Source organism: Hypanus sabinus, chromosome 7 (genome assembly GCF_030144855.1).
Source record: "Hypanus sabinus isolate sHypSab1 chromosome 7, sHypSab1.hap1, whole genome shotgun sequence".
Lineage (NCBI taxonomy): Eukaryota > Metazoa > Chordata > Chondrichthyes > Myliobatiformes > Dasyatidae > Hypanus > Hypanus sabinus.
The window spans coordinates 90135105-90163093 of NC_082712.1; the positions used below are offsets into that span (position 1 = coordinate 90135105).

The 27989-nt window shown below is 45.2% G+C and overlaps 1 protein-coding gene across 1 annotated transcript; it reads right to left on the reverse strand.

The window, feature by feature from the left end:
- Nucleotides 1–447: 447 nt before the first annotated feature.
- On the reverse strand, nt 448–27845 carry LOC132396980 (uncharacterized). Its single transcript, XM_059975150.1, has 5 exons — nt 27640–27845; nt 16596–16681; nt 10574–10924; nt 9761–9859; nt 448–1177 (listed from the first exon to the last, which is right to left on the reverse strand). Exons 1-4 carry the CDS (start codon nt 27843–27845, stop codon nt 9786–9788), a joined length of 717 nt encoding a protein of 238 aa, XP_059831133.1. The 3' UTR covers nt 448–1177; nt 9761–9785.
- Between the last annotated feature and the right edge of the window lie 144 nt (nt 27846–27989).

A 27989-nucleotide genomic window follows, 5' to 3' on the forward strand; every position in this document is an offset into this window, starting at 1 on the left:
GTTCAGTGTTAGGAGCAAGAACAAAGTTAGTAGTTAAGGCTAGGAACTTCTTGCAGAGGTTAATGGTTAATAAGTGGAATTGGAGATTAGAAACAGAATCAATGAGTGGTTTAGGGGATAGTAGTTACATTTTAAATTAATAAGCAGGATTAGGACTGTGAGTTACTGATCTCTCTCATGTGGTGACTCCCCCGTGCCAAAATTCTCCACGAGCTCTACTTAACAACTGCAGATTCAGAGCTGGTCCAGACAAGGGATATGGGGGTCTGACTCAACCACCAGCATCTCCTTGCTGAGAGAGAGGAGAGAGGCACTGTGGGAGGGTCTTCACACACACACTGTGACATCAGTTTGACAGACCCCTGACAGCAACCCCCCCCCCCACCCAACCACTGACCACCAACCCTCACACACTCACAACTGCACTCTTGGATCAAGAAAGATGACTCTCTTTCTCTCTCTCTCACTCACTTCCTCCCTCCTTCAGACTTTCTCTCCATCTGTCTCACTTTTTGTTTCTCTTTCTATCTGTTTTTCTGTTTTTTTTCTCTCTTTTTATCTGTTTTTGCAGTTTCCCTCTCTTTCCCTTTGTCTATCTGTTTTTTCTCTCTCTGTCTTTCTTTCTCTCTGCAGCCTCTCTCCCTTTCTCTGTGTATCATCTGTCTGTCTCTGTCTCCCTTTCTGTCAGCTCTATCTGCCTCTCTCTGTTCTCTCTCAGTCTCCCTCTCTCTCAGTCAGTTGTCTGTGTTTCTCTCTGTGTTCTCGCTTTCTCCATTGTCACACTCTCTTTCTCTGTTGTCTGTCCATTTCTCTTTCTCTATGTCAGTCTATCTGTCTCTCTTCCCTTTCTTTCTCCTGTTATCTGTCTCTTGCTCTCTGTTCATCTGTCCGCCTACCTATCTCCTGCAGTTGTCTGATAGGGGACCCCAGAGACCAAGTTCACAGAAGACACACAGAGCCTGAGTGACACCTTCCTGAATGAGAAGAGGTGGGAAAAACAATGGGCAATGGATGAGGACACAGCGAAGACACGGGTGGGACACGGATGGTGAGGCAGAAGTCACATGCAAAGATTCACTTTAACTAGAGTTGGGGAGTTCTGGCATCAGTTCCTAAACGAACAGGCACACAACATCTTGTCTTTTGAAGTGCTTGCTTCAGATTATATGTACAAGACCTGAAACCAAAAGAAGAAGAATCATTCATGCTTTAACCAATAATATTTGCTCATAAATATGCCAACCCCACATTATCCTCCGATTTACTATTCACAAGGGATGGATGTGGGTTATAAAGATTATTGCCGTTGGATTAGGGACAAGAATGTTCAAAACTGTCTTGGAGCTGCACAGTACAGGAAAAGGCCATTCAGCCCTCAATATCCATGTGACCATCTGTACTAATCCTCCAGATGCATTCAGTGGCCACTTTACTGAGTACATCTGTACACCTGATCTCTGCAAACATTTAATCAGCCAGTCATGTGCAGTAACTCAAAGCATAAAGGTATGCAGACATGTACTATGGTGATGATAATAAACCAAGAAAAACAAAGACTGCAGATGCCACAATCCTGAGCAAAAGACGGACTGAACTTTATTTTAACCTGCACTGCACTGTCGGTGCAACTGTAATAATACACCCTGCAGAGCATACTCAAAATGCTGGAGGAACCCAGCAGGTCAGGCACCATCTATGGAAATTAATAAACTTGACATTTCGGACCCTGACCTGATAAAGGGCCTCGGCCCAAATTGTCAATGTTTTCTTCCATAGTTCCTCCAGCATTTTGTGTGCGTTGCAAGGGTGGCATGGTAGTGTATTGCTTTACAGTACAGGCAACCCAGGTTCAACTCCCACCACTGTCTGTAAGGAGGTTGTACGTTCTCCGCATGGCCACGTGGGTTCCCTCCGGGTGCTCCGGTTTCCTCCCACAGTCCAAAGGCTTACTGATTGGTAGGTTAATTGGTCATTATACATTTTCCTGTGATTCGGCTAGGATCAAATCAGGGGATGGCTGAACGACATGGTTCAAAGGGCCAAAAGCACATATTCTGTGCTGTATCTGTATGGATGAATTGCCAGTTTAATACTATATCTCAGTTTGAAAAACTATATTGTCTGTTTATGACACAGAGTCTACAACCCCCAGTGGGAGAACCTTCACCAGAAGGACTGCAGAAGCCAAGTAGGCCGTGTTAGATACCACTGCTTTTAATGCTTTTTGTAAGAGAAATTAATGTGAGACTGAAGTTGTAGTTTAGTCATTTGTACTTTCTAACAAACTTGTATTTTTCACAGTATGTGTGGCTCATCCCCACTCACTGGCAGAAAGCAGTATAGCAGCTAAACTAGCGATGTATCACTTTTCTCATTTTTCATTGGCTAAGTATTTGCACATTACCCATGTGATGTAATTGTGTAACCTTTTGACTAGTTTACTTCTATCTATGGAATTTTCCCTTGCTTGGCTATAAAACTGCTGGCTTTTTCAGAGGTGCTGTCTTTTTATCTTCACATTCTTTGCTGTTCATTTATGCCTTAGCATTGTTTCTCAGCTCTTTATTTTGTTTGTTTACTACTTGTATGTTTGCTTGTACTTAAAAATAAATTATCTTTACAATGAAGACTCCTCGTCATTCCTGACTCCTGGAAGAGAAAAAAGTGAATGAAGAAAGGAAGCTTTAAGCGTGCAGCTGGGAGATAAGACATTCCTCCATTCCTTAATTGTCCAAGAACAAATATCTCTGGTATACTGTTTAAAGGGAGTTTAAGAGTGATCGGACTCTATTTATTTGTACCAAACTTTTTCGTGATTGTACAACCTGAGTGAGGCCAGTATAAATGATTGAAAACCTGAGTTTGATATTATAGTCACAATGTGGTTGTCGGACATGAAGCCAACAAAAGCTTTAAAATATTGGACAGATGTTTGTTTGGTTGTAACCTGATATTACAGTCACCATGGAGTTGTGAGATTTTTGACGTCTAGAAATGAAGAGTGCTCCTTAAAGATCAAACTAATGCAATGACCAAAGCTTTGAAACAAACTAGTGGGTCCCTTGAATTCCCAGCTGAGAGGGAAAAGTTCAGTACAATCTCAGAGGTTACTTAAGGGATGCAGATAAATGTGATACCATACTATGAAATATACTATTGATGCTAAGTCTAGTGAAGATTGGCTTATAAGTGATGTTGAATCGATATGCCGGAAGATCAGAAAGGTCGGGAACTTAAGAAGCAGCTTGGGTGCTAAAGGCCTTAAGTAAGCTGCATAAAGGCAAGTGTCCTGACAGGCAAGAACAAATAGATACTTTAAATTGCAAACACACTGATTTAGAAAACCAATTAGATGAAAAGGAAAGATGCATAACATTCTAAAACAACAGTATGAAGAGGATAATTGATCAACCAAAAAAGCAAATCACTGCATTAATGGAGTGGGTGCAAAACCAGCAGGCCAAGAATGCCATTAGTCAGAAGCTCTATTTAAAATTTGCAAAGTGAAATGAGGCAAATCTGCACAGGATCTGGAGGACCTTCGGGGGTGGGGGGGCAGTTTAGCCAACTCAGTGGGCAGTGTTAACTGTGACGTCAATCATGTTGAAAGGCAGCCGACGCTGACGAGTCCTCAGAAACAGCGACATCTTGGGAACTCCAAGGAACTGCAAAGTGATACTGACTCAGTAGAGACCTCTAGTGGCTCAGGTGATGATGACAGTACAGTAATGAGGTAATTGGTCTTGCAGCCGTGGCAAGACTTGGCCCAGTAAAAACTAAGACAGTGAAAACACGCAAGAATGACGATGGAGAGTATGAAAGGAAAAAGGAGGTTTGTCATCAGCCACCAGATCTAGAAAATAATTGACAAATAGTCCAAGGAATTTCCACATCCTAAAAAGAGTAGCTTAAAGACTTGGGCTGAACTTCAACAAATTAATAGTATATACAGATTTAATCTATGTGATGGCTTTCAAATTTTTAGTTCCCATGCTAATAACTCAACAATTAAAACAATTGACATGGCAAGTTGAAGATTGTATTGGAGAGGATAAACAGAATTTACCAGCTGGTTGTGAAGCAATTAGGGCATTGTTAGAGGTATAAGCCCCAAGCAAGATTGATTGGAAGAAAGTGACCAATTGCAAACATAAGCCTTCAGAGGATGTTTCTGAGCGTGAAAGCCGCTATAGGACAATTTGGCTCAGTTACTCAGGGGTCCCAGGAATAAACAAAGATTATCAAAGAGGCTATATGTGGCCCTCTCAAGCTGACTTTCATGGATGGTTTGAAACCAGATGTTGCAAAAATGGTGAAGGTAATAAAAGCAAATTGTTACAATACTACTGTTTCCTGCAGTGAACTGGTACAAGCAAGTGGAGCGGGATATCAACGTCCAAATAAGATTGATACAGAGGGATCAACAGTCTCCACCTGCTAACCAGCAGAACAAGTGGAACTGAATATGCAAATTATGTGGTAGAACAGGACATTGGGTGAGATCTTCTTGGCCTAAGAAATCAACTTCACCACAAGGGCAACAGCAAACTCAGCCCTCGACCTCAAGGAAACAAAACTGTTGATTGGATGGCACAACTTCGGGCTACAATTGCAGAAGTAATGGAGACATTAAGAAGGTGGTAAAAATGACGAGGCCTAGTCCTGCAACCTTCATCTGCAGTGGTAGAGCAAAAGTCTGATGGCTTATGTACACTGCTGTCAGTGGACATGGATGATAATGATAATCGTGACTGTGCAAGAACAATAACGTGCCAGGAAGATGCAAATTATCATCAAGTGTCTTTGCTGAGCCCAGTTCTGATTCTGTACACTGATGGCTCCTCAACCATTGAGGGAGGAATTCAAACGGTTGGTTAGGCTGTTGTCACTGAAAGTGAAGGGATAGCCTCAGGAAACATGGCTCCTGGTACCTCTGCACCACAGGCTGGACTGAAAGCTTTAACTGAAACCTGTAGGCAGGCAGAAGGAAGATCAACTAATATCTACATATTCTCAGTACACTTTCAGAGTTGTTCATGACTTTGGAAATTTATGGAGACAGAGGATTTACAGCCATGGGAGCTCTGGACAAGAATGAACTAGTACAAGAAGTCAGGGAAGTCATGCAACTACCATCTGAAGTTACAGTATTAAAAATTAAAATACAGTATCTAAAACGGCCACAATGGAAAGCCCATGGAAAGATAAAACTGCAAAATGAGCAGCGAGAGAAGGAATAAACAAAATTGAAGAAATGGAAGAAAACCCAATAACGGGAACCAAGTTTAACACTGCGTCACAGACGAACATACAAGATATTCGAGAAACGCAAAATCAGTGTTCAAATGAAGAAAAGTGTTACTGGATGGAAAATGGTGGGCTATTAAACGATGATGGGGCATGAGATAGGGCACCAGTCAGAGACTGGCAGCCCCAGCTGAGCTGCTTCCTTACCTGGCACAGCAGATTCACATTGGTCGACAGATACTCCCAATGGTGGTGGAACCCAAAAGTGGTGCAATACAAGCTCAACAAAGAGTTGAAAGATGTATGACGTGCCAGAAAACAAATACCAGCTCAACAGAGAAGCTACCCCAGTTAAGTTCTCCTGCCTCACTTGGTCCATTTCTGCATCTACAGGTGGACTACATTACTTTACCAAAGTGCCAAAGATATTCAGACATGTTACTATCAGTGGGCAATTTTCCAAGATGGATGGATGCCATCCTAGTGAGAACAGCTACTGCCACACACACAGCCAAAAGTCTGTTTAAGGACTAAACTCCTAGATGAGGACTGACATGCCATATCAACTCTGACGAAGGAAGACATTTCATTGGAAATATTTGTTAAGAATGATGTTGACTGATGAACATTGAACATTGCTCACATCATTCATAGTCATCAGGGCAAGTTGAAAGACAGACAGACATACTTTATTGATCCCGAGGGAAACTGGGTTTCGTTACAGCTGCACCAACCAAGAATAGTGAAGAAATATAGCAATATAAAACCATAAGTAATTAAATCATAATGAGTTAATTATGCCAAGTGGAAACCAGTCCAGGACCAGCCTATTGGCTCAGGGTGTTTGACACTCTGAGGGAGGAGTTGTAAAGTTTGATGGCCACAGGCAGGAATGACTTCCTATGACACTCAGTGTTGCATTTCGGTGGAATGAGTCTCTGGCTGAATGTACTCCTGTGCCTAACCAGTACATCATGGAGTGGATGGGAGTCATTGTCCAAGATGGCATGCAACTTAGACAGCATCCTCTTTTCAGACACCACCGTCAGAAAGTCCAGTTCCAACCCCACAACATCACTAGCCTTACGAATAAGTTTGTTGATTCTGTTGGTGTCTGCTACCCTCAGCCTGCTGCCCCAGCACACAACAGCAAACATGATAGCACTGGCCACCACAGACTCATAGAACGTCCTCAGCATCGTCTGGCAGATGTTAAAGGACCTCAGTCTCCTCAGGAAATAGAGACGGCTCTGACCCTTCTTGTAGACCTTTGGTTTTATGCAGCATCGAGGCAGTCCCAAACAAGAAAACAAAACCGAGTCCAGCTGAAGTGGTGACAAGGCGACCTATGTCACTACCAGGAGCTCCCGATCTCAGAGAGACTGATATACATGCTGCGTAGGATAGTTTCATTGATATTTGTGTAAAACTAACGTCTGCTTCTCAATAGGCTTCTGCTGCTTGGAGTGGTCCATTGGAATAAGGACACGCCTTGATCCCTGGAGAGTGGGTCCGGAACAAGAAACCACATAAGAACTCCCGGGAACTCGGTGGGAAGGTCAAGCATTGTTAATTACTAATTCAGCAGTTACCGTAGAAGATAAAAGTAAGTGGATACGCACCAGCCACTGCTAGCAAGCTAAAGTGACTCCAGATTAAGACAAGAATTGTGGGAAGACTTCAAGCATAAATATAATTATTGGATATTTTTATAGGATATTAATATCATAATCTACATCTTTTGTGTTTGTTTAAAAGCAGTTATTACTAGAATGGCTCAATCTCATATAAATTCCAAATGCATCCAGTCATGATGCAGTACTCTAAGTGTTTTTGGGAAGTCGATTTTGCTTACTCTGATAGTTTAAGTGTCTTCTGCCTCTGAATTTTTAGATCTGATTCTATGAGGGATTCTGAAGATTCAGAGTCTCTTACAGAATTGGTGGGGGGGGGTGCAACCAGTTGGAAACCACTGTTTTTTTAAAATACTAAAAATGAATTAACGTAAGACTAAAGGCGTAGTTTAATCGCTTGTGCTTCCTAACAGGCTCGTGCATTTTTCACAGTATGTGGTGGTTTGTTCCCTCTTATCAGCAGGAAGCTGTTCAGCAGTTAAACTGGCGGTCTATCGCCTTTCTAACTTTTAATCAGCTAATGATGGGCACATCACACACGTGATGTAATTGCTTTAATTATGTAGCCTGTTAACTAGTTAGATCTACCTAGGAATTTTCCTTATCTTGATGATAAAAGTGATGGCTTTTTCAGAGGTACCATCTCTGTCTTCATTTTCTTTGCCATTTATTTACCTCTTAGCATCATTTCTCAGCTCTTTATTTAGTTTGCTTATTTGCTTAAAGTACGTTATTTGTACTTTAAAATAAACAATCGTTGGAAGAATCCTAAGGATCAGAAAATAAATATTCAACGGTAGCACACCTCCACCTTCTCAAGCTGCAATCAATAATGGCTAGGGAGCAATATTTATGATCCAAAGAGTGAATACTGATGAAAGCAAAAAGAAAATCATGAGCAGGACCATTTCACTTAGGAGCAAAATTAGGCTATTCGGCCCATCAAGTCTGCTCGAGTCATCCCACCATGACTGATTTGTTACCTCTCAACACCATTTTCCTGGCTTCTCCCTGTAAGCTTTGAGACCCTATCAATTTCAGCTTTAAATATATCCAAGGACCTGCCCTCCGCAGCCATGTGTACCAATAATTCAACAAATTCACCGCCCTCTGGCTAAAGCTATTCTTCCTCCCCTCGACTCTAAAATGACATCCTTGCATTCTACGGCATTATAGGGAACACCCTCTTTATATCCATGAGACCTTCCGATATTCAATAGGTTCTAATAAGATTTCCACCTCTCCCCCCACCCCCATTCCAGTGAGTTCAGGTCCAGTGCCATCACTCACTCCCCGTAAGGGATGAGCAGCATTTGTGGGAGGAAAGGAATTCTCAATGTTTTGGGTCAAAACCCTGAACCTGGGCTGTGATCGAAGAGCACAGAGCCATCAGTCACTGAAAGTAAGCATGCAGGTACAGCAGGCAGTGAAGAAAGCTAATGGCATGTTGGCCTTCATAACAAGGGGAGTTGAGTATAGGAGCAAAGAGGTCCTTCTGCAGTTGTACAGGGCCCTGGTGAGACCACACCTGGAGTATTGTGTTCAGTTTTGGTCTCCAAATTTGAGGAAGGACATTCCTGCTATTGAGGGAGTGCACCGTAGGTTCATGAGGTTGATTCCCGGGATGGCGGGACTGTCATATGTTAAAAGATTGGAGCGACTGGGCTTGTATACACTGGAATTTAGAAGGATGAGAAGGGATCTGATTGAACCATATAAGTTTATTTAGGGATTGGACAAGCTAGAGGCAGGAAACATGTTCCCGAGGTTGAGGGAGTCCCGAAACAGAGGACACAGTTTAAGAATGAGGGGTGGGCCATTTAGGACAGAGTTGAGGAAAAACTTTTTCATCCAGAGAGTTGTGGGTCTATGGAATGCTCTGCCTCAGAAGGCAGTGGAGGCCAATTCTCTGGATGCTTTCAAGAAAGAGTTAGATAGAGCTCTTAAAGATAGCGGAGTCAGGGGATATGGGGAGAAGGCAGAAACGGGGTACTGATTGTGGACGATCAACCATGATCACATTGAATGGCAGTGCTGGCTCAAAGGGCCAAATGGCCTACTCCTGCACCTACTGTCTATAATCACTCCCCATACGCTAACCCGTTCATTCCTGCGATCATTCTTGTGAACCTCCTCGGGACCTCTGGAACCTCTCCGTTGCCACCATGTGGCCATTTAGACCTCTCAAGGTTGCTCAGCCTTTCCTTGCCGATCACAAACTCCTCTTCTGAGCCTGTTCCCCATAAACCTCAATCCCTCAACCTGTCCAAATATTTATCTCTGTTCATTGTAATTATATCGACTGATCCAGCCTTCGTCCTCCCTCAGGGGCAGACACTTCCAGAGGTCAAATACCCTCTGATAGAAGACCTAATTTCAAAATGATCACCATCTAATCCTGTAGCATTGTCCCCTTGTTCAAGACTCTCCCACTGGTGGAAGTATCTCAACATCTCCTCTGTCAAGACTGGGGATCAAATTACTTATAAAATGGAAATTCTATTTGTTAGAAAATATAAATAAAAGTCCTGTTGGACATATTAATCAATGTCATTCATTAACTGAATTCAGAGCGTAAGGTAAAGTCAGACACGAATGGAGTTACACCAGTAAACCCTGCAACATACTATGGCAATATTTAGTGGCATTTAAACAGGAGGAGGTTGAGGGGATCTAGACCACATGCAGAATGGGATTATGTTCGATTAGCAGCATGGTCAGCACAGACTTTGAGGACTGAAGAGCCTGTTCCTGTGGGGCAAGGGTTGGGGAGGGAGGGGGAGGAGAGAAATGAGGAGAGAGAGACAGGGAGGTGGAAGGTAGAAGCAATTTCATAGACCTTCTGGCCATGCCCCCTACGCCAGCCCACCCCCACACACCTGACACGTTCTGTTCCGGATCCCATCAGCTGAAGAAGGATCCAAGTGCCAGGCCGATGAAGAGGAGTACACTGGGCCCAAACACGACACTGGCAGCATCTGCACAATGAGAGACAGTCTCACCACCTCACTCGACCTGTCCACACACCCTCCACCCCCAATGTCTGCCCCCATGACGAGGCAGCTCCCAACCAAACTGCAGGAGACCCACCCACCCCCAACAGCGAGGGAGCAAATGAGGTGAAACCCGGGGCGAGGACAGAGAGGAGCGTAGAGGATTGAGGGACAGGGTGGGGAATCGGGAGAGGGAGGGGCAAGGGGTTAAAGTCTGGGAAGTCTGTGAAGCAGGATCTGGGATGGTTGGGTGGGGGAGAGGAAGGGATAGTGTGAGGGAGTGGGATGAAGGGAGGAGGGGATGGAGGAAGGAAGGGAGTGTGGAGGGAGGGAAGGAGAGAGGGGTGAGGGAAGAGGGGAAATAGAGGAGTGAAATGGGGATTGGAGTGGGGGAGATGAGGAAAACAGGGTGAGGTTCGGGATACCCCTTCCCCTCCTTCACCCTCATTGGTAGAACAACGGTTACACTGAGACCTCATTATCCAGCCACACTCTCCCCCACCCTCTCCATCCCCATCCCCTTCTTTCCTAAACTCTCCACCACCAACCTTTCCACTAACCACTCCCTTGTACTCCCACCACTTCCCTCACAACCCCCACCCATTCCTCACCCCTCTGCCCCATCAACTCCCCCCTCTAGTCATTTCCAGGTGCAGAATGAGATGCTTCCCACAGTCAAAGAGCCACCGAGGGACCCACCAGTGACAGTCAGTTTGATGGTATTACAGATGCTGGAGAATTGTGGCCGATTGGTGTTCACCCTGCATTGGTAGGTGCCAGTGTCATTCAGAGTGAGCCCGGTCAGATTCAGCAGGGGCTCCCTCTTGTCGAACCAGTTGGCGGCCATGGAGGTGCGGTCCGCATACATGCGGTCCTGCTTCTTCTGCTCCTGTGGGTTTGTGTCGTGCACCACCACGTGGTCCTTCTGCCAGGTTGCCCGCTTCACCTCGGGCACCACCCCTGTCCAGTTGAACTGGCAGGGCAGTAGGACCCAGGAGCCACTCGGCACGTCGATGTCTTCCTTCTGCTTGTTGTTGCATTGGAGCCCCGCTGGAATGGGGCACAGGTATGTCAGTAGAGAAAGCAGTACTGGGTCACACTTGTACCCGGTGTCACACTCACAGCCAGCCACATTCACACCAAAGTTACACTCACATTGTGGCACATTCACACTCAGTCGCACGCACACGGTGTACTGTATAACATTCACACTACACCATACTCACACCCGAAGTCACGCTCACACTGGGTCACACACACAGGGCATTCTCATAGTGTCCACGCTCATACCCAGAGCCACACTCATGGTGTCAAACGCACACTGAGTCACTTGCACCCAGCGTCATACATACAAGCGTCACAAAAACCCAGAGTCACAATCACACTCATCATACTCACACCTGGAGTCCACTCACACTGGTCCATGCACACAGTGTATCATACTCACACCTGATGTCACGCTCACACTGGGCCACATACACTGGCTACACAAACACCCAGGGTCACTCAGTGTCACTACCACACCTGTGTCACACTCACACAGAGTCACACTCATCCAGTTTCACACCCAACGTTACTCTCACACATAGAGCCCTGCTCTGTGTGTGACACTAATGTGACACACTGGTGTGTCACACTAATACTGTGTCACAATCACACAGGAGGTCACACTCACACCCAGATTCACACTCAAACAGTGTCACATGCTGTGCCACAATTACACAGGTGTCACACTCAGCATCACAGCCTTACTGTGTCACACACACACACACACACACATCACAATCACACCCAGAGTCACACTTACATTCAAGAGTCACTCAAACAGTGTCACACTCACACCCAGAGTCACTCACACACAGGTGTCATGCTCACACAGGTATCACACTCACACTGGGCTACACACACACTGTGTCACATTCCCACTGTGTTACTGGGTCAAATTCAAAGTAAGTTTATCAAAATGCATACATGTCACCATATACAACCCTGAGATTCATTTTCCTGCAGCAATCTCAATAAATCCATAGAATAATAACTCCAATAGAATCAATGAAAGACTGCACCAAATTGGGTGTTCTACTAGCGTGCAACAGACAAAACTGGGCAAGTACTAAAAGAATAAATAATAATAATGATAATAAATAAGCAATAAATATTGCATGGCATTGTTTATGTTGTCAAAAATTCTAGTGTATCTCTTTATTTTGTAGCAAATGGCTACAAGAAATGAATCTCAAGGTTGTGTATGGTAACTCTGATAATAAGTTTTACATTTGTGACTCTACCTAAACCAATTCATTTCTCTCTTTCTCACCTCCAATGAAGAGTGTCAGACCTGAAACATTGACTTTGTTTCTCTCTCCATGGACGCTGCCCAGCCTGCTGGCTGCTGCATGGTTAGCCCAAATGCAGGCAGATGGGACTAACTCAGAAGGCACTGTGTTCGGCATAAACGAATTGGACTGAAGGGTCTATTTCAATGATGTATGATTCTATGATACATCAGTCACCTTGATGGACATGGCACAGTGCCAATCAGAAGATGAATCACTTAACTATTAACATTCAAAATGCTTGCCCCTTACCTTCTTTTATTCCTCCCTTCCCCCCAACCTTCTGATTCTCCTCTGAGCCTCCCAGTTATGTCTCCTTTGCCAGGCACCCATCCGCCCCTGCCCTTCATTCATCTCTGTCTCCATCCAGACATGTCCCACACAGGATCTTTTCCCCTCCACTGCTCCCCCGAACAATTGCTGTACACCTCTCACTGGATTCTATCTCCCTCCAGCAGGAGGTGCCACACCCCCACCTCCTCGCTCAGTCTGTATTAATCATATAACAAATAATCACATAACAATTACAGCACAGAAACAGGCCATCTTGGCCCTTCTAGTCCGTTCCGTTTATTTTCTCCCTTCTAACCTCTCTCTCGCCCTCTTTGCCCCTCTTTGTCTGCCTCTATCCATCATTCATCTGTCAATGTCTCAGGTAGGGGGGAAGGAGAGTGGGTGGAGTTGGGAGAAATTGACAGATGAATGATTCTGCTCAAAACTTGGGGTTAACATATGAGGAGTATTTTAATGCTTTGGTCTTGTGCCCGCTGGAGTTTAGAAGAATGAGGGAGGATCTCATTGAAACCTATCAAATATTGTAAGGCCTAGACCAGGGGTCGGCAACCCGTGGCTCGGGAGCCGCATGCGGCTCTTTCATCTCTGTGCTGCGGCTCCCTGTGGTTTTGGAAAATAAATGATGAGTATTTAATTAAAATGTATTTTATGTTAGTTTGTTAGTTTTTGAAATGTAATTCTAAATTTGAAGATTATGGTGATCTTGTACAATCTAAATAAAACGTAGTGGTGACCCATTTCCTGGCACATCTGAACCAGCTCACAATTAGCCAGCGTTCCGGCTAAGGGAGATAGCCTACGGGGGTTTGTGAGTACGTGTCTTTTGGAGCATCCGCGCTCACAGGGGGCAGGTTGAGGGAGGCTTAAAAGCAAGGCTGTTTAGTTCAAATAAAGTTATCTTTGACTGCAGTTTACCGACTCCGTGTCATTATTTTAGCGCTGTGGGTAGCACACCGCTACAACGTGTTTTTTGTCGCTATTAATATACGTCACCTCTGCCAATGCCTACCAGTGCGCGATTTCTTTAATTCTTTAATTTTTCAATCCAAGGTAGGCTAACTATGGAGAATTCTAAAAAAAGAAAAGTGACTGAAGAAAACAGAACGTTTAAAGATACGTGGGCAGATTCATTTGCTTTCACTGTTGACGAGACTGGTTTACCGGTATGCTTAATATGCAATGAGAAACTAGCAAACAACAAAAAGTCAAATGTCGCAAGACATTTCCAGAATAAACACGCAGCCTTTGCTCAAAAATATCCGGATGGAGATGAGAGAAAAAAAGCCGTTTCGGAACTGATGCGGAAGGTTGATCTGAGCAAAAATCATTTCAAGAAGTGGATGAAGTCTGGAAAATCAACTACATACGCTAGTTTTGTTACCGCTCAGGAAATAGTCAGGCACGGGAAGCAGTTTACAGATGGTGAATATATAAAAGAATCTTTCATTAAGATTTCAGAACATCTATTCACGGACTTTAAAAACAAGAGTGAAATTGTACAGAAAATCAGGGATATGCCCCTCTCTGCAAAGACTGTCAAAGACAGAACCATAAAAATGGCAGAAGACATCACAAGACAGCAAATTAAAGACATCAATTCAGCTGTGGCCTACTCGATTGCCTGTGACGAGTCTAAAGACAAAGGTGATATTGAACAAATAGCGTTGTTCTGCCAGTATGTAAACTCTGCCAGGCCACAGGAAGAAATGATTGAGTTGATATCTCTAAAAGGCCAAACACGGGGGGAGGACATCTGTGAGGCTGTCTTGAATTGTTTAAGAGCCAAAGGAATAAAGACCACCCACCTGGTGTCAGTAGCTACTGTTGGGGCACCAAGTATGACAGGAGTGCACAAGGGATTTGTGGCTTTACTGTGCAGAAGTCGCTGGACAGAAAGCTGCTGACTTTTCACTGCATCTTGCACCAAGAGGCACTGTGGACTCAAACATTTCCTCTGGAATGCACAGAAGTAATGGATGTTGTCATTCAGATTGTCAATAAAATAATGGCAAAAAGTTTAAATCACCGTCAATTCCGTTTGTTGCTGAACGAGCTGGAAAGCGCATATTCTGATCTCCTGCTGCACAACAAAGTCCAGTGGCTGTCAAGAGGGGAGGTGCTGAAACGCTTTGTCGCGTGTCTGGAAGAAGTGAAAACTTTCCTGGGCAGCAAAGGGCTCACCTTTCCTGAGCTGGAACAGCCAGAGTGGCTGGAAAATCAACACTTCATGGTAGACATGACAGCGCACCTGAACACGCTGAACACAGCTCTTCAGGGGAAAGGACGTACAGCCCTACACATGTTGGAGGATGTTTTGGCATTTGAGCGCAAGTTGACAGTGCTTGCCAGAGATTTACAGAAAGGCACATTGTCTCACTTCCCCAATTTGAGAGAGTTCAAGCAAGGTCACGACATGATAAATTTGGAGTATTTACATTCTGCAATCATCGCAATGCAAACATCATTTGGGAAACACTTCTGTGAGTTCAGAGAGGAAAAAAACACATTATCCTTCCTGGTCACTCCCCTAAGCATCGATCCATCCCAACTGAATATGACTGCATTGGCAGGTGTGAGTCAACCTGATGTTGAGATGGAACTGGCCGACATAGCCGACAAAGACATATGGGTGTCCAAGTTTAGACGCTTAACAGCAGACCTTGAAGATGTTCCCGTCAGAAGGCCATTCTTGCTCAGAATCACAAATGGAGTGATGTTGAAAACCTCCCTAAACCGGACAAACTTGTGTTCGAAACATGGAATGCTATCCCCGACATTTATGTAAACATTAAAAAGTATGCGCTTGGAGTCCTGTCGATCTTTGGATCCACATATGTATGTGAGCAGGTGTTCTCCAACATGAACTTTATTAAAAACAAACATCGTGCACGCCTCATAGATGACAGCTTGCGATCCTGTGTAAAGATGAAGGTGACGTCATACAGCCCTGATGTGCAGACGCTGTGCGCTGAGGTCCAGGAGCAGAAATCCCATTAACCAAGTATGATAAATATTTTAATTGCCTATTATTTTATGTATATTCATATTTTTTCATTGTTCAGTGAAATAGTCCTTTTATTTTTCAGGTTGACAGCTGGCTGACGTTATTTTTGGTTTGCTGCTGGTGGACAATTTAAGTTCGGCGTTTTTCATAAATACAAGAAGGACTCAAATAGACATTGAGTATTTTACTTAAAGGTAACCTTCAACCCAGCGTCTTTTTTTCGGAGTTCAAAATGTTTTTGTTGCATGCAGAAATGTAATTTCGTTTTCTCTGCAGGAGTTCATCAATTTCATAAATGCAACACATTATAGTTTGTTTATACATAGCATAAAGGCAAAAAATGTTGTATGCATTGTTATTTCATTTTAAATGTCAAACGGGTTTTGTGGCTCCCAGTGTTTTCTTTTCTGTGGGAAACGGGTCCAAATGGCTCTTTCAGTGGTAAAGGTTGCTGACCCCTGACCTAGACCAAGTGAATGTAGAGAGAATGTTTCCTATGGTGAGTGAGTCTAGTACTAGTGGCCACAGCCTCAGAATAGAAGGATGTTCCTTTAGAACAGAGATGAGGAGGAATTTATTTAGCAAGACGTTGGTGAATCTGGAATTCATTGTCATAGACAGCTGTGGAGTCAAAGTTATTAGATATATTTGAGATGGATATTGATAGGTTCTTAAGGGTATCAAAGATTAAAGGGTGAAGGCAGGAGAATGGTGTTGAGAGAAATGAGGAGTGAACCATGATGGAATGGTGGACCAGACTTGATGGGGCAAGTAGCCTAATTCAGCTCCTTTGCTGGTCTTATGGTCCCACAGAGTTTCTCCAGGAGATTGTTGGTGGCTAACCTCGCTCCCAGTCTATCCGACCTTTGCTACCCCTCTAATATCCAGGTATTTGAATGAACGGAGTCTCCATTGAAACTAAACAGAGACTTATTCTCCAATGAATTGATCCTTCTATGTTTGAGAAGGAGGATTACCAAAGATTAGCCTCCAATTTCCAGGGAGCTTGGGAGTATCGGAGCGTGTCACAGATGTGGTAAGGTTGGGGCGTTCTTGTCAGAGGAAAGTGGAGGTGGTGGAGACTTACCCTTCGCAGAGCTGAATGTGAGTGTCATGAGGAGGAGCAGCAGGAGGACCCTGGGTGCCGCCATTGCTGGGAGCACGGGAGCCAACCTGCAGAGGAAATACAAAAGAGGATGGGCAACATTGAGAGAGAAAGAGAGTGAGCGAGCATGGGGGAGAGTCTCGGGAGGATAGGAGAAAAGGGAGGGATGGAGAGAGGAACAGTCAAAGAAACAGGCGGAGAGAGGGGACAGATACATGCAGAGAGACAAAGGGAGAGAGTGTGATATTGAAAAGTGCAACAAGAGGGTGGGTACAAAGATGCAAGAAGAGATAGAGAGAGACAGATAGAGATAAGAAGAGAGACAGACAGACAGAGAGACAGAGACAGAGAGGAAAACATGGAAAAAGAGAGAAAAATGATGGCAAGGATAGAGTGAGATGGAGAGAAAGATATGAGGGGAGAGAAATAAAAGTATGCATGTTTCCCACTCCCCTCAACTCCACATCCAAAACACTCAACACATCTCAACCCACCGTCCACATATAATAAATCACACCCTGCAGCCTAATCCCACTTTAATACCCCACCCAGTATAATCTTCCCCTCCCCCGAGAATCTATCCGGGAACCCACATATTGATGCCATCACAAAGAAGGCACACCAACAGCCTCTACTTCATTAGGGGTATGAGGAGATTTGGTATATTACCAACGATGCTTACTAACTTGCTTAGGTGTTTGGCGGAGAGCATTCTGACTGGTGGCATCACTGCTCAGTATGGAGGGGCCACTGTGCAAGGTCACAGAAGGCTGCAGAGGGCTAGAACCTCAGTCAGCTCCATCACAGGCACAATCCTCCCCAGCATCAGGGTCAGCTTCAAGAGGTGGTGCCTCAAGAGGGTGTTTAAGAAAGAGATTGATAGGTATCTAATTAGTCAGGGTATCAAGGGATACAGGGAAAAAGCCAGAAATTGGAACTAGATGGGAGAATAGTTTAGCTCATGGTGGAGTGGCGGAGCAGACTCGATGGGCCAAATGGCCTACTTCTGCTACTTTGTCTTGTGATCTTGTGACATGCCCTCTTTGCATTGCTCCCATTGAGGAGGAGGTACAGGAGCCTGAAGACACACATTCAGTAATGAATCATCATTTAGGAGCAGATTCTCCCCTCTACCATCAGATTTCTAAATGGACAGTGAAGCCATGAACACTTTTCATCACTTCTTACATAATTTTATGTGTTGCATTGTACTGCTGCTGCAAAAACAAAACCAAGTTTTGTGACATGTGTGAGTGATGATAAGCCTGATTCTGAGATGGGTCTCTATTGTGGGCTGAGAGTGGGAAGGGGGCAGGGAGAAGGGAATCATGTTTGGGAAAGGGGGAAGGGCAAGGGGAGGGAGCAGGAAGCACCAGAGTGACATTCTGTAATAATCAATAAATCAATTGTTTGGAGTCAAAAAGAGTTTGGCTTGCGTCTCACAACAAATTTCACAACATATGCCAATGATATTAAACCTGATTCTGATACTGGGGTAGGAAAAGCTCACCAGGAAGGGCAGGCAGAATACCGAATAACATGACCCTCTGGGTGTGTGCGAAATCCTCCACCAGGAAGCTCCCACCCACCCACATTGACAGAGTCTGCTGACACTGGGATCTGGAGCAACACACAAAGTGTGGGAGAAATTCAGTGAGTCAGATAGCAACCGTGGAGGGAAATGGACAGCCAGCATTTTGGGCTGGTACCTCTATAGCCCAACCTGTTGAGTTCCTCCAATGTTTTCACCCACACTGAGACCGTGAGTGAGGAGCAGTGTAGGCCATTCATCAAATCAATTCTGTTCCACCGTTCAATTATGGCTGATTTTTATCCAACCCCGTTCTTCTGCTTTCTCCCTATATCCCTAAACTGCCTTATCAATCTCTGCCTTGTACACCCAGCGACTTGTCCTGCACAGCCATCTCTGGCAATTAACTCCACCACCCTCTGGCTGAAGAAGCTCCTCCTCATCTCAGTTCTAAAGGGACACCCTTTCATTCTAACGCTGTGCCCTCAGATCCAAGACTCTCCTACCAATGGAATTATCCTCTCCGCTTCCACTCTATCCACAACTTTCAGTAGATTCCCCCTCATCCTTCCGAACTCCATCAACTACGATTGTACATTTCCGGAGATGTCAGACACTCCTCGCACATCAACCCTTGGGATCATTCCCGTGAGCCTCCTCTGGATCTCCCTTGTACTCCTCGCCCTTTGCTCAGGGCCAGGGACAAGATCCCTTGGCCTTCTCACTGCTACCATGAAAGAGGAGGTACAGGAGTCTGAAAACATGTACTCAGCATTTTAGGGACCATTTCTTCCCTCTCATCCATTAGGTTTCTGAACAGGCAATGAATCCATGTAAGCTACATCACTTTGCTCTCTTTTTACACTACCTTTTTAATTTAGTATATACAATGTCTATAAAAAGTATTAACCCTTCCCCCCTTGGAAGTTTTCATGTTTTATTGTTTTGCAACATTGAATCACAGTGGATATAATTTGGCTTTTTTTTTATGCTGATCAACAGAAAAAGACTCCTTCATGTCAAAGTGAAAACATCTCTACAAAGTTATCTAAATTAATTACAAAAATAAAACAAAATAATTGATTTTGTATATATTCATCCCTTTTTAATGTGACACGCCAAATCATCACTGATTTTAGAAGTCACACAATTAGTTAAATGGAGATCTGTTTTTGGAGACCTGTGTGCAGTCAAGGTGTTTCAATAGATTGCAGTAAAAATACACCTGTATCTGGAAGGTCGAACTGCTGGTGAGTCAGTATCCTGGCAGAAACTACACCATGAAGACAAAAGAACACTCCAAGCAACTCTACAAAAAAAGTTATTGAAAAGCACAAGTCAGGAGATGAATACATGAACATTTCCAAGTCATGGAATATTCCTTGGAGTACAGTTAAGTTAATCATCAGGAAATGGAAAGAACATGGCACAGCTGTCAATCTGCCAAGAGCAGGCCATACTCAAAAACCAAGTGACTGTGCAGGAAGGGGACTGGTGAGGAAGAGGCCCATGACCAGGAGTTACAAGCTTCAGTGGCTGAGATGGGAGAGACTGCACATTCAACAACTGTTGCCCGGGTGCTTCACCAGTCACAGCTTTGTGGGAGAGTGGCAAAGAGAAAGCCACTGTTAAAAAAAAAATCTCGCATGAAATCTCAGCTGGAGTTTGCTAGAAGGCATGTGGGAGACTGAAGCCAAATGCTGCACATCGTCAAAAACACAGCATCCCTACCGTGAAGCATCCCCACAGTGTGATGCTTCACTGCAGCAGGCTCTGGTCAGCTTGTGAAGGTAGAGGGTAAAATTAATGCAGTAAAATACAGGGAAATCCTGGAAGAAAACCTAATGCAGTCTATAAGAGAACTGTGACTTGGGAGATTTGTTTTCCAGCAAGACAATGACCCCAAGCATAAAGCCAAAGATTTTAGGCCAGTAATGGCTTAAAAACAAAGTTCATGTCCTGGAGGGGCCAAGTCGGGGTCCAGACTTCAATCTAATTGCGAATTTGTGGCTAGACTTGAAAAGGGCTGTTCGCTCATGATCCCCATACAATCTTAAAAAGCTTGAGCAGCTTTGTAAAGAAGAATGGGGAAACATGGCAGTGCCCAGATGTGCAAAGCTGATAGAGACCTATCCACACAGACTCAAGGCTGTAATGGAGGTGTCGCTACTAACTACTAACTTGAAAGGGGTGAATACTTAAGCAATCAATTCTTTTGTGTTTTGTATTTGTAATTAATTTAGATCAATTTGTAGAGATTGCTTTCAATTTGACATGAAAGAGCTTTTCTATTGACCAGTGTCAAAAAGAGTCAAATTAGATCTACTGTGAGTCAAATCTGTAAAACAATTAAATATGAAAACTTCCGGGGGCTGGGAGGAGGACATTGAATACTTTTTATAGGCACTGTGCATTTCTAAGAATGCCAGGGTCTTTACCAAGGGAGGTGTAAGGCACTCCTTCCCTCCGTTAGGCTGCAGGTCACCCCTGGGCAAAGTGTAGCACCTGTTTATCCCCTAGTCAGGGTCATGTGAAGCCAAGGGAGCAGGTGATGCATATTACAAGTCCTGGTTATGTGACCACTGATGCCAGGCCGACAATCTCTGAGGAATGTTGATGGGGTCACCCGTCTTCTAAAGACACTGCCCAGAAGAAAACAATGGCAAACCACTTCTGTAGAAAAATTGCCAAGAACAGTCATGGTCATGGAAAGACCGTGATCACCTATGTCATATGAAAAGGCACATAATGATGATATTTCTTAATATAATTTATAATTATTATTACGCTTTGCTCTATGCTGCTGCAAAACAACAAATTCATAACCCATGCCAGTGACATTAAACCTGATTCTGACTGTTATCCAGGAAGGAGGTAGCTCTTCTGTACACTTTCAAGATCAGTACAATGACTAAAGGTCCAACAAGATCAGGCACTGCTTTCACCTAAGCCTGTCACCATGTTGAGATAAATATATATCTTAACCCCCTCCACTTTTCTTCCCTAGTAATAATGATGGGGGGCCAACAGGAGAGTAACTGCAGGAGGGCCTCACCCTCAAAGAGGAAGGAGTGACCATCGGTCTAAGGCAGGGGCCCCCAACCTGTGATCCATGGTCCCCTTGGTTAATTGTATTTGTCCATGCTATTAAAAAGTTTGGCAATCCCCAGTCTAAGGAGACAGAAGCAATTACACCACGACGACAGATTGTCAACAGCAAAGATGGAGAGGAGAGGGGGTCCACTTTCCTCTCCTGTCAGATTACTTCCTCTCCTGCCCTTTACCTTTCCCACCCACCTCACCTGGCCTCACCTATCACTTTCTAGCTATCCTCTTTTCCCTTCCCCTCCCCCCCCACCTTTTTATTCTGGCATCTTCCCCATTCCTGAGGAACGGTCTCGACCCGAAATGTCAACTGTTAAGTCATTTCCGTAGATGCTGCCTGACCTGCTGAGTTCCTCCAGCATTTTGTGTGCGTAATGCTTTGGAGGCCAAGGATTGCCAAGCTGCCTTGTCCTTGTGGAAAACCGAGGTCATGAGCAAATTTCTTCAGCCAGAGAGCCAGTGAGGCAAGAAGGGAGCTCACTGGTGTTGGCCGTCCCATCCCCGGTAAACTGCAGCCTCTTTGACGGACATCTATAAATGCATAGTGCAGAGTATCCTGCCAGACTGCATCACGGCCTGCTATAGAAACACCAATGCCCAGCAATGGAAAATTCTACTTGTTATAGTCCGTCACAGGCAAATCCCCCACCACCACTGAGTGCATTTACAAGGAGTGCTGCCATTAGAAAGCAGCATCCATCATCAAGGACCCGCCCACAAATCCAGGCTAAGCTCTTCTCACTACTACTACGGGCAGGAGATACAGAAGCCTTCGTTCCCACTCCACCAGGTTCAGGAAAAGTTATTAAAACCATAAGACATAGGAGAAAAATTAGGTCTTTCAGCCAATCAACTCTGTTCCATCATTCTATCATGGCTGATTTATACACCTCTCAACTCCATTCTCCTGGCTTCTCCCCATAACCTTTGGCACTAATTGAGAACCTATCAACCTCCACTTTAAATATACCCAATGATGACCTCCATAGCTGTCCATGGCAATTAATCCCACATACTCACCGCCCTCTGACTTAAGAAATTCCTCCTCATCTCTGTTCTAAAGGGACGTCCTTGTACTCAGAGGTTGCGCCCTCTGGCACTAGACTCTGATACTATAGAAAACATCTTCTCCATGTCCACTCTATGTAGACCTTTCAACATTTGATAGGCTTCACTGAGATCCCCTGTCATTCTTCTAAACTCCAGCGAGTACAAGACAAGAGCTTTCTGGCGCTCATTAAGTTAACCCACTCATTCCCCTACAACCATCAACTAGCGTGAATAACTTCACTCATCACATCACTGAACTGATTCCACAACCTACAGACTCATTTTTAAATAATCTACAACTCATGTTCTCGGTATTATTTATTTATTTTTTATTTGCAGTATCTGTCTTCTTTTGCACATTGGCTGTTTCTCCAACTTTGTGTATAATTTTGATAAATTCTACTGAATTTCTTTATTTTCCTGTGAGTTTCTGCAAGATAATGAGTCTCATGACAGTATATGGTGACATATGAGACCATAAGTCATAGGAACAGAATTAGGCCATTCAGCCCATCGAATCTGCTCTGTCATTCCATCATGGCTGATCCCAGATCCCACTCAATTCCATACACCTGTCTTCTATCTACATCGTTTGATGACCTGACCGATCAGGAAACTATCAACTTCCATCTTAACTCTACCAACAGACTTGGCCTCCACCGCAGTCTGTGGCAGAGCATTCCACAGATTCACTACACCTTGGCTAAAAAAAAATCCTCCTCACCTCTATTCTAAAAGGTCACCCCTCAATTCTGAGCTGTGCCTTCTAGTTCTGGATACCACCACCATAGGAAATATCCTCTCCACTTCCACCCAATCTAGACCTTTCAAAGTTTGGGAGGTTTCAATGAGGTCCCCCCACATTCAGTGTGTACATGTCCAAGGCCGCCAAATGCTCCTCATACGTTAACCGCTTCATTCCTGGAATCATCCTTGTGAAACTCCTCTGGACTCTCTCCAATGACAACATGCATACTTTGATAATATTGTTCGTTTACTTTGTCTTTGTTTTTCAAGTGAACACACACTGTCTTCTTCCTAGGGGGTTAGGGATTCAAGAAATGGTGGGCATAGGCTTGAGATGAGATGGGAATGGGTTAAAAGGGGACCTGAGGGACAACCTCTTCACCCAGAAGGAGGTCTGCATACAGATCGGGCTGCCACACTGACACCCTAAACAAAGGACGATGCACCTCGAGTCACAGATCACAGAGAAATGCCATTCAGCCCATCAGGTTTAGGCCAGTCTTTTTGCTCATCTACCCACATTAAGACCCAATCCTTCAGGGTGTCCTCCCAAGTGCTTCATAAATGTAGCAGTTGTGGCAGATTGTGTCACAATAGGGAGATAGCACACAGGGATATGTGGCAATTGGTAAAATTCCACTTTCCCCTGAACAATTAAATCATCAGGCTCTTGAACCTTAAATCACTCACCTCAAATCTGAACTGCTTCCACAACCAATAGACTGACCTTTAAGGGCCCTACAACTCATAATCTTGACATTTATTGCTTGTTTATTTATTTTCTTTTTTTCTGTACTTGCACAGTCTGTTGTCTTTTAAACATTGGTTGTTCGTCCGCCTTTGTTGAGTGCAGTTTTTCAATGACTCTGTACTTACTGCGCTTGCCCACAAGACAATGAATCTCAGGGTAGTATATAGTGACATATCTATAGTTTGATAATAAACTTACTTTGAGCATACTGGTGCAATTCTACACTGCTGTCATAGACAGCATCCTCACATCAGCTATTATTGCCTGGTTTGATGCAGCATTTTCTCACAGTATATGAAAACTACAGCCAACTGTCAGGTCAGCAGAAAAGGTCATTGGCTGCAGTCTGCCATCACTGCAGGACTTGTCTGTGTCCAAGATAAAAAAAGCAGGCAGGAAAAATCAATACGGACACCACCCACCCTGCAAGCTGCTTTTTCCAAAAGCTCACTTCTGGAAAACGCTACAAGGCTATTTAAAAAAAAAACTTTTTGCCATCTTAAAACTTTCTACCACCAGGCAATTAATATGATCTACCATTCTAGTTAGCCCCCACACCCATCTCTATTAACCCCATCTGTACTGTGCTGTAAACACCACTTTTAACTATATTTTATAATGCGGTTTTCATTGTAAATATGTGCTGGGATTTAGTATTTATGCCAATTTTATCCATATCCATACTTTTAACTCCAACGTTACTTTCATATAATTCCTTATAATTGTTGACCATTGTTGTTTTTGTCGCCTGTCATGCTCTGACCAAAATACCACAGTCCTAATGTATGTGTTTATATATATGTGTGTGTGTGTACCACATTCCTAATGTATATGGCACATAATGTTGCTCCTTGATATGTGCAAAACACGGAAAATGGGACAAATTCAGAGGGACACCACGGGTTGGGCCATAGAGCAGACTTCCATGTTATGATCCTGCAACCTCCCCACAAAGGCTGTCCAACTTTGACCCGTGCAAGGAACACCCTTTGTTCAAAAATAAAGCCCGCTCCTCTCCTCTCTCAGCTACAGAATTCCCGCAAACCAAATGCAGAATTTGGATTGGAGATGTTCCAAATCCATCAGTCTCCCGGTCTTGCCGAATTCCCGTCACTATCCCGAAGCAGGATGTGTGACAGGATAGCGCAGTGAGCCAGGTGGGAGGGTGGGGACAGAGGCTGAGTCAGATCCCTGGGGAAACTGATCAATCACAGAATATGCAGAGCTGGGAGGCTCAGGAACAAGGTGACTGAGCGGCTGGTATCTGAGTTGCTGACGTCCTTTCCAGTCGGGCGTTATTTTTCAGGCATTGGCGCTGGCTAAGACCAGCATTTATTGTTTATTCCCTACTGCCCTCAAGGAGGTGGGGTCTTCTGTCACTGCCACCATGCCTTTGGGGACGGATTTCCAGACTTAGTGCAGACTCATGCCGCAAGAGCCCCCAGTATACAGGTAATTGCTTGGGTCTTGGACAGGCCTCCAAGCTACTCGTGCTACAACAGCTTCCCATTTATGTAGCGGGAGATGTGTGAGAGTAGTCAAAGAGGTATGATCACACCAAACTCGGCAGCAAGGTATAAGATCACATGACAGAGAAGCCCATCAAGTCTGTTCCACCATTCCATCATAGCTGATTCATTATTCCTTTCAACCCCATTTGTCTGTCTTCTTCCCACAACCTTGATGCCCTTATTAATCAAGAATCTTTCAACCTCTAAATATACTGCATGACTTGGCCCTCACAACCATCTGTGGCAATAAATTCCACAGATTCACCACTCTCTAGCTGAAGAAATTCCTCATCTCTGTTCTAAAGAAACATCCTCGTATACTGAGGCTGTGCCCTTTGAAGGAATCATCCTTTCCACTTCCACTCTATCTAGGCCTTTTGTTATACGATAGGTTTCAATGAGGATATCCCCCCCCCCCCACCCCACCATTCTTCTAAACACCAGCGAGTACAGGCCCAGAGACATCAAATGCTCCTCATACGTTAACCCTTCCATCCCCAGGATCATTCTCATGAACCTACTCCGGAGCCTCGCCAATGCCAGCACATCCTTTCTGATATAGGGGGATCAAGAAACCAAAGCCACTCACGATACTGGTCTGACCAATGCCTCAATAAGTCTTAAAATTAAGCACGTTGCTTATATATTCTAATTTAAGAAGCGATTTCGGGAACATGAATGATAAACTGGGGGGGGAGGGAGAGAGTGTGATGGGTGAGAGGGGAGAGTCAGAGTCAGCATCTATGAAGGGGAATAACCAGTTGACATTTCAGACTGAGACCCTTCAGCAGGATAGGGAAGAATATGAAGGTGTGTGGAGGGCGGGAAATAACTACAAGCTGGCAAGTGATAGGTGAGACCCGGTGAAGGGAAAGGTAAGTGGGTGGGTGGGCCTTTATTGCATGGCCCACTCTCCTCCCCTATCAAATGCCTTCTTCTTCAGTTCTTTACCTTTTTCTCCTATCTCCTTTCAGCTTCTTACTTCACCCCTCCTTTTCCACCCACCCACCTTCCCCTTCAGCTGGTCTCCCCTATCTCCCCTATCACTGGCCAGCTTGTACTCCTTCCTCATCTACCCCCCCCCCCCCACCCACCATTCCTTTTCAGAACTGATGAAAGGTCTGGGCCTGAAATGTCAACTGTTTATTCATTTCCATAGGTGCTGCCTGACCTGCTGAGCTCCTCCAGCATTTTGTGTGCTTTTCCAGCATCCGTGTCTCTGGAAGGAATTCATTACGTTGAGGGTGAGGTAGCCGCACCCGGTGTGGTACTTCCATAGCGGAATTGCCTGAAGTCACAACGACCTCCATTGACCGCGAAAAATCAATTAATTGCCCCATTCGTAAATTAAACCACACAGAGACAAAATGATGCTTGGGACAAGGTGACTGGTGAGCTGTTCATCCACATTAAGCTCCCACAGTTGGTGTGTTACTCACCTTGCCTGGTACCCAGGAACAAGCAGCTGATTACTATGTCTGAACACCTTCCGGGCGCATTGCATCACCCTTCCCCACGCCCCTGCTGGGTACTAGGCAAGGTCAGTAAAGCACCTGCCGTGTAGTGTGCCCTCATGATCCCCTCTCCACACACCCTGGCATATTCCGGTCCTTCACCCTCAAGGCCGGGCTCCAACCAGCCAACGTTACTACTCGTGTTCTCCGTTCTCCCTCTCTCCCCTCCTGGTGCCCTGTCACACTCCCTGCTGCCCCTCCCTGCACTCAACACCTCCTCCTGTCCCTGCTTCCCTCTCCCTTAGGCTCCAATTAGCCTCCCTCTCCAAACCCCTCATTCTCCCTCCTCACCATTGATCACCACCTCCCCAGCCCTCAGTTTCACTCTTGCACTCCCTACTTCCTTCACACCTCTCAACCTCACCTCCTTACCCCACTCCCCTGCCCTCAGTCTCCCCACAATCTTCACTTCCCTCAATTCCCATCCCTTACTACTACCCCACCACTGAAATCCCTTCCCTGGCTCCTCTCCCTACCTCTTCCCCTTCCCCACACTCTTTTCCACAATGTCCACACCATCAGTGCCGACACCCATCCTACTGCTCCACTCTAACTCCACCCCCCCCCCCCCCCCGGCAATCTAACTCAGCCGGTCCCCAATCAAAATTTCCCCAACTCTCAATACCTTCCTGCATCTCAACACCCACTTACAACTCTCCCCCACCCACCCCTCTCCCCTCTCCATCCCGTCACGCCCTTCCTGCCATCCCGCCCCACCCCTCTCCTTTCCCCTCCGTCCAGTCACCCCCTTCCTGCCATCCCTCACCCTCACCACTCCTCTCTCCACCCCCCCCCCCCACCCAGCTCCCCTCCATACCTCCCGGTCTTCCGATCCCCCGATCCCCCCGTTCGCCTTCTCGCCGCTGCAGTCTGCGGTTCCCGCAGCCCCTGCAGAGAAAGCGCTCGGCCCGCCGTCCGCAGGCCCGGCTCCTCACGCCAGGGGCGGGCAGCCAGCCAGCCGGAGCTGGATCCACACTGTTCATCAGTCAGCCCCTCTGCCACAGTGCCCGTCTCCGACAGCATCCGCCTCCCTCTCCCTCTCCCCACCCCTCCCACCCCCGCTACTCTCGACTGCATGCCCTTCCCTTATCTGTCCATACTATCTGGATCTCCCTCAGTGATTCCCCCTCGTCCATCCCCCATTCCTTTTTCCTTGGGCTCTCTCTC

Bases quoted from the DNA above. Each gene is read 5' to 3' on its own strand.
- LOC132396980 (XM_059975150.1), bottom strand. From the start codon at position 27,845: ATGCTGTCGGAGACGGGCACTGTGGCAGAGGGGCTGACTGATGAACAG. The intron at 16,682-27,639 runs GTATGGAGGGGA...TTTCCTCTGCAG, and splicing joins GGGGATCGGAAGACCGGGAG to GTTGGCTCCCGTGCTCCCAG. The intron at 9,860-10,573 runs GTGGGTCCCTCG...CTCATTGTGCAG, and splicing joins CATCAAACTGACTGTCACTG to ATGCTGCCAGTGTCGTGTTT.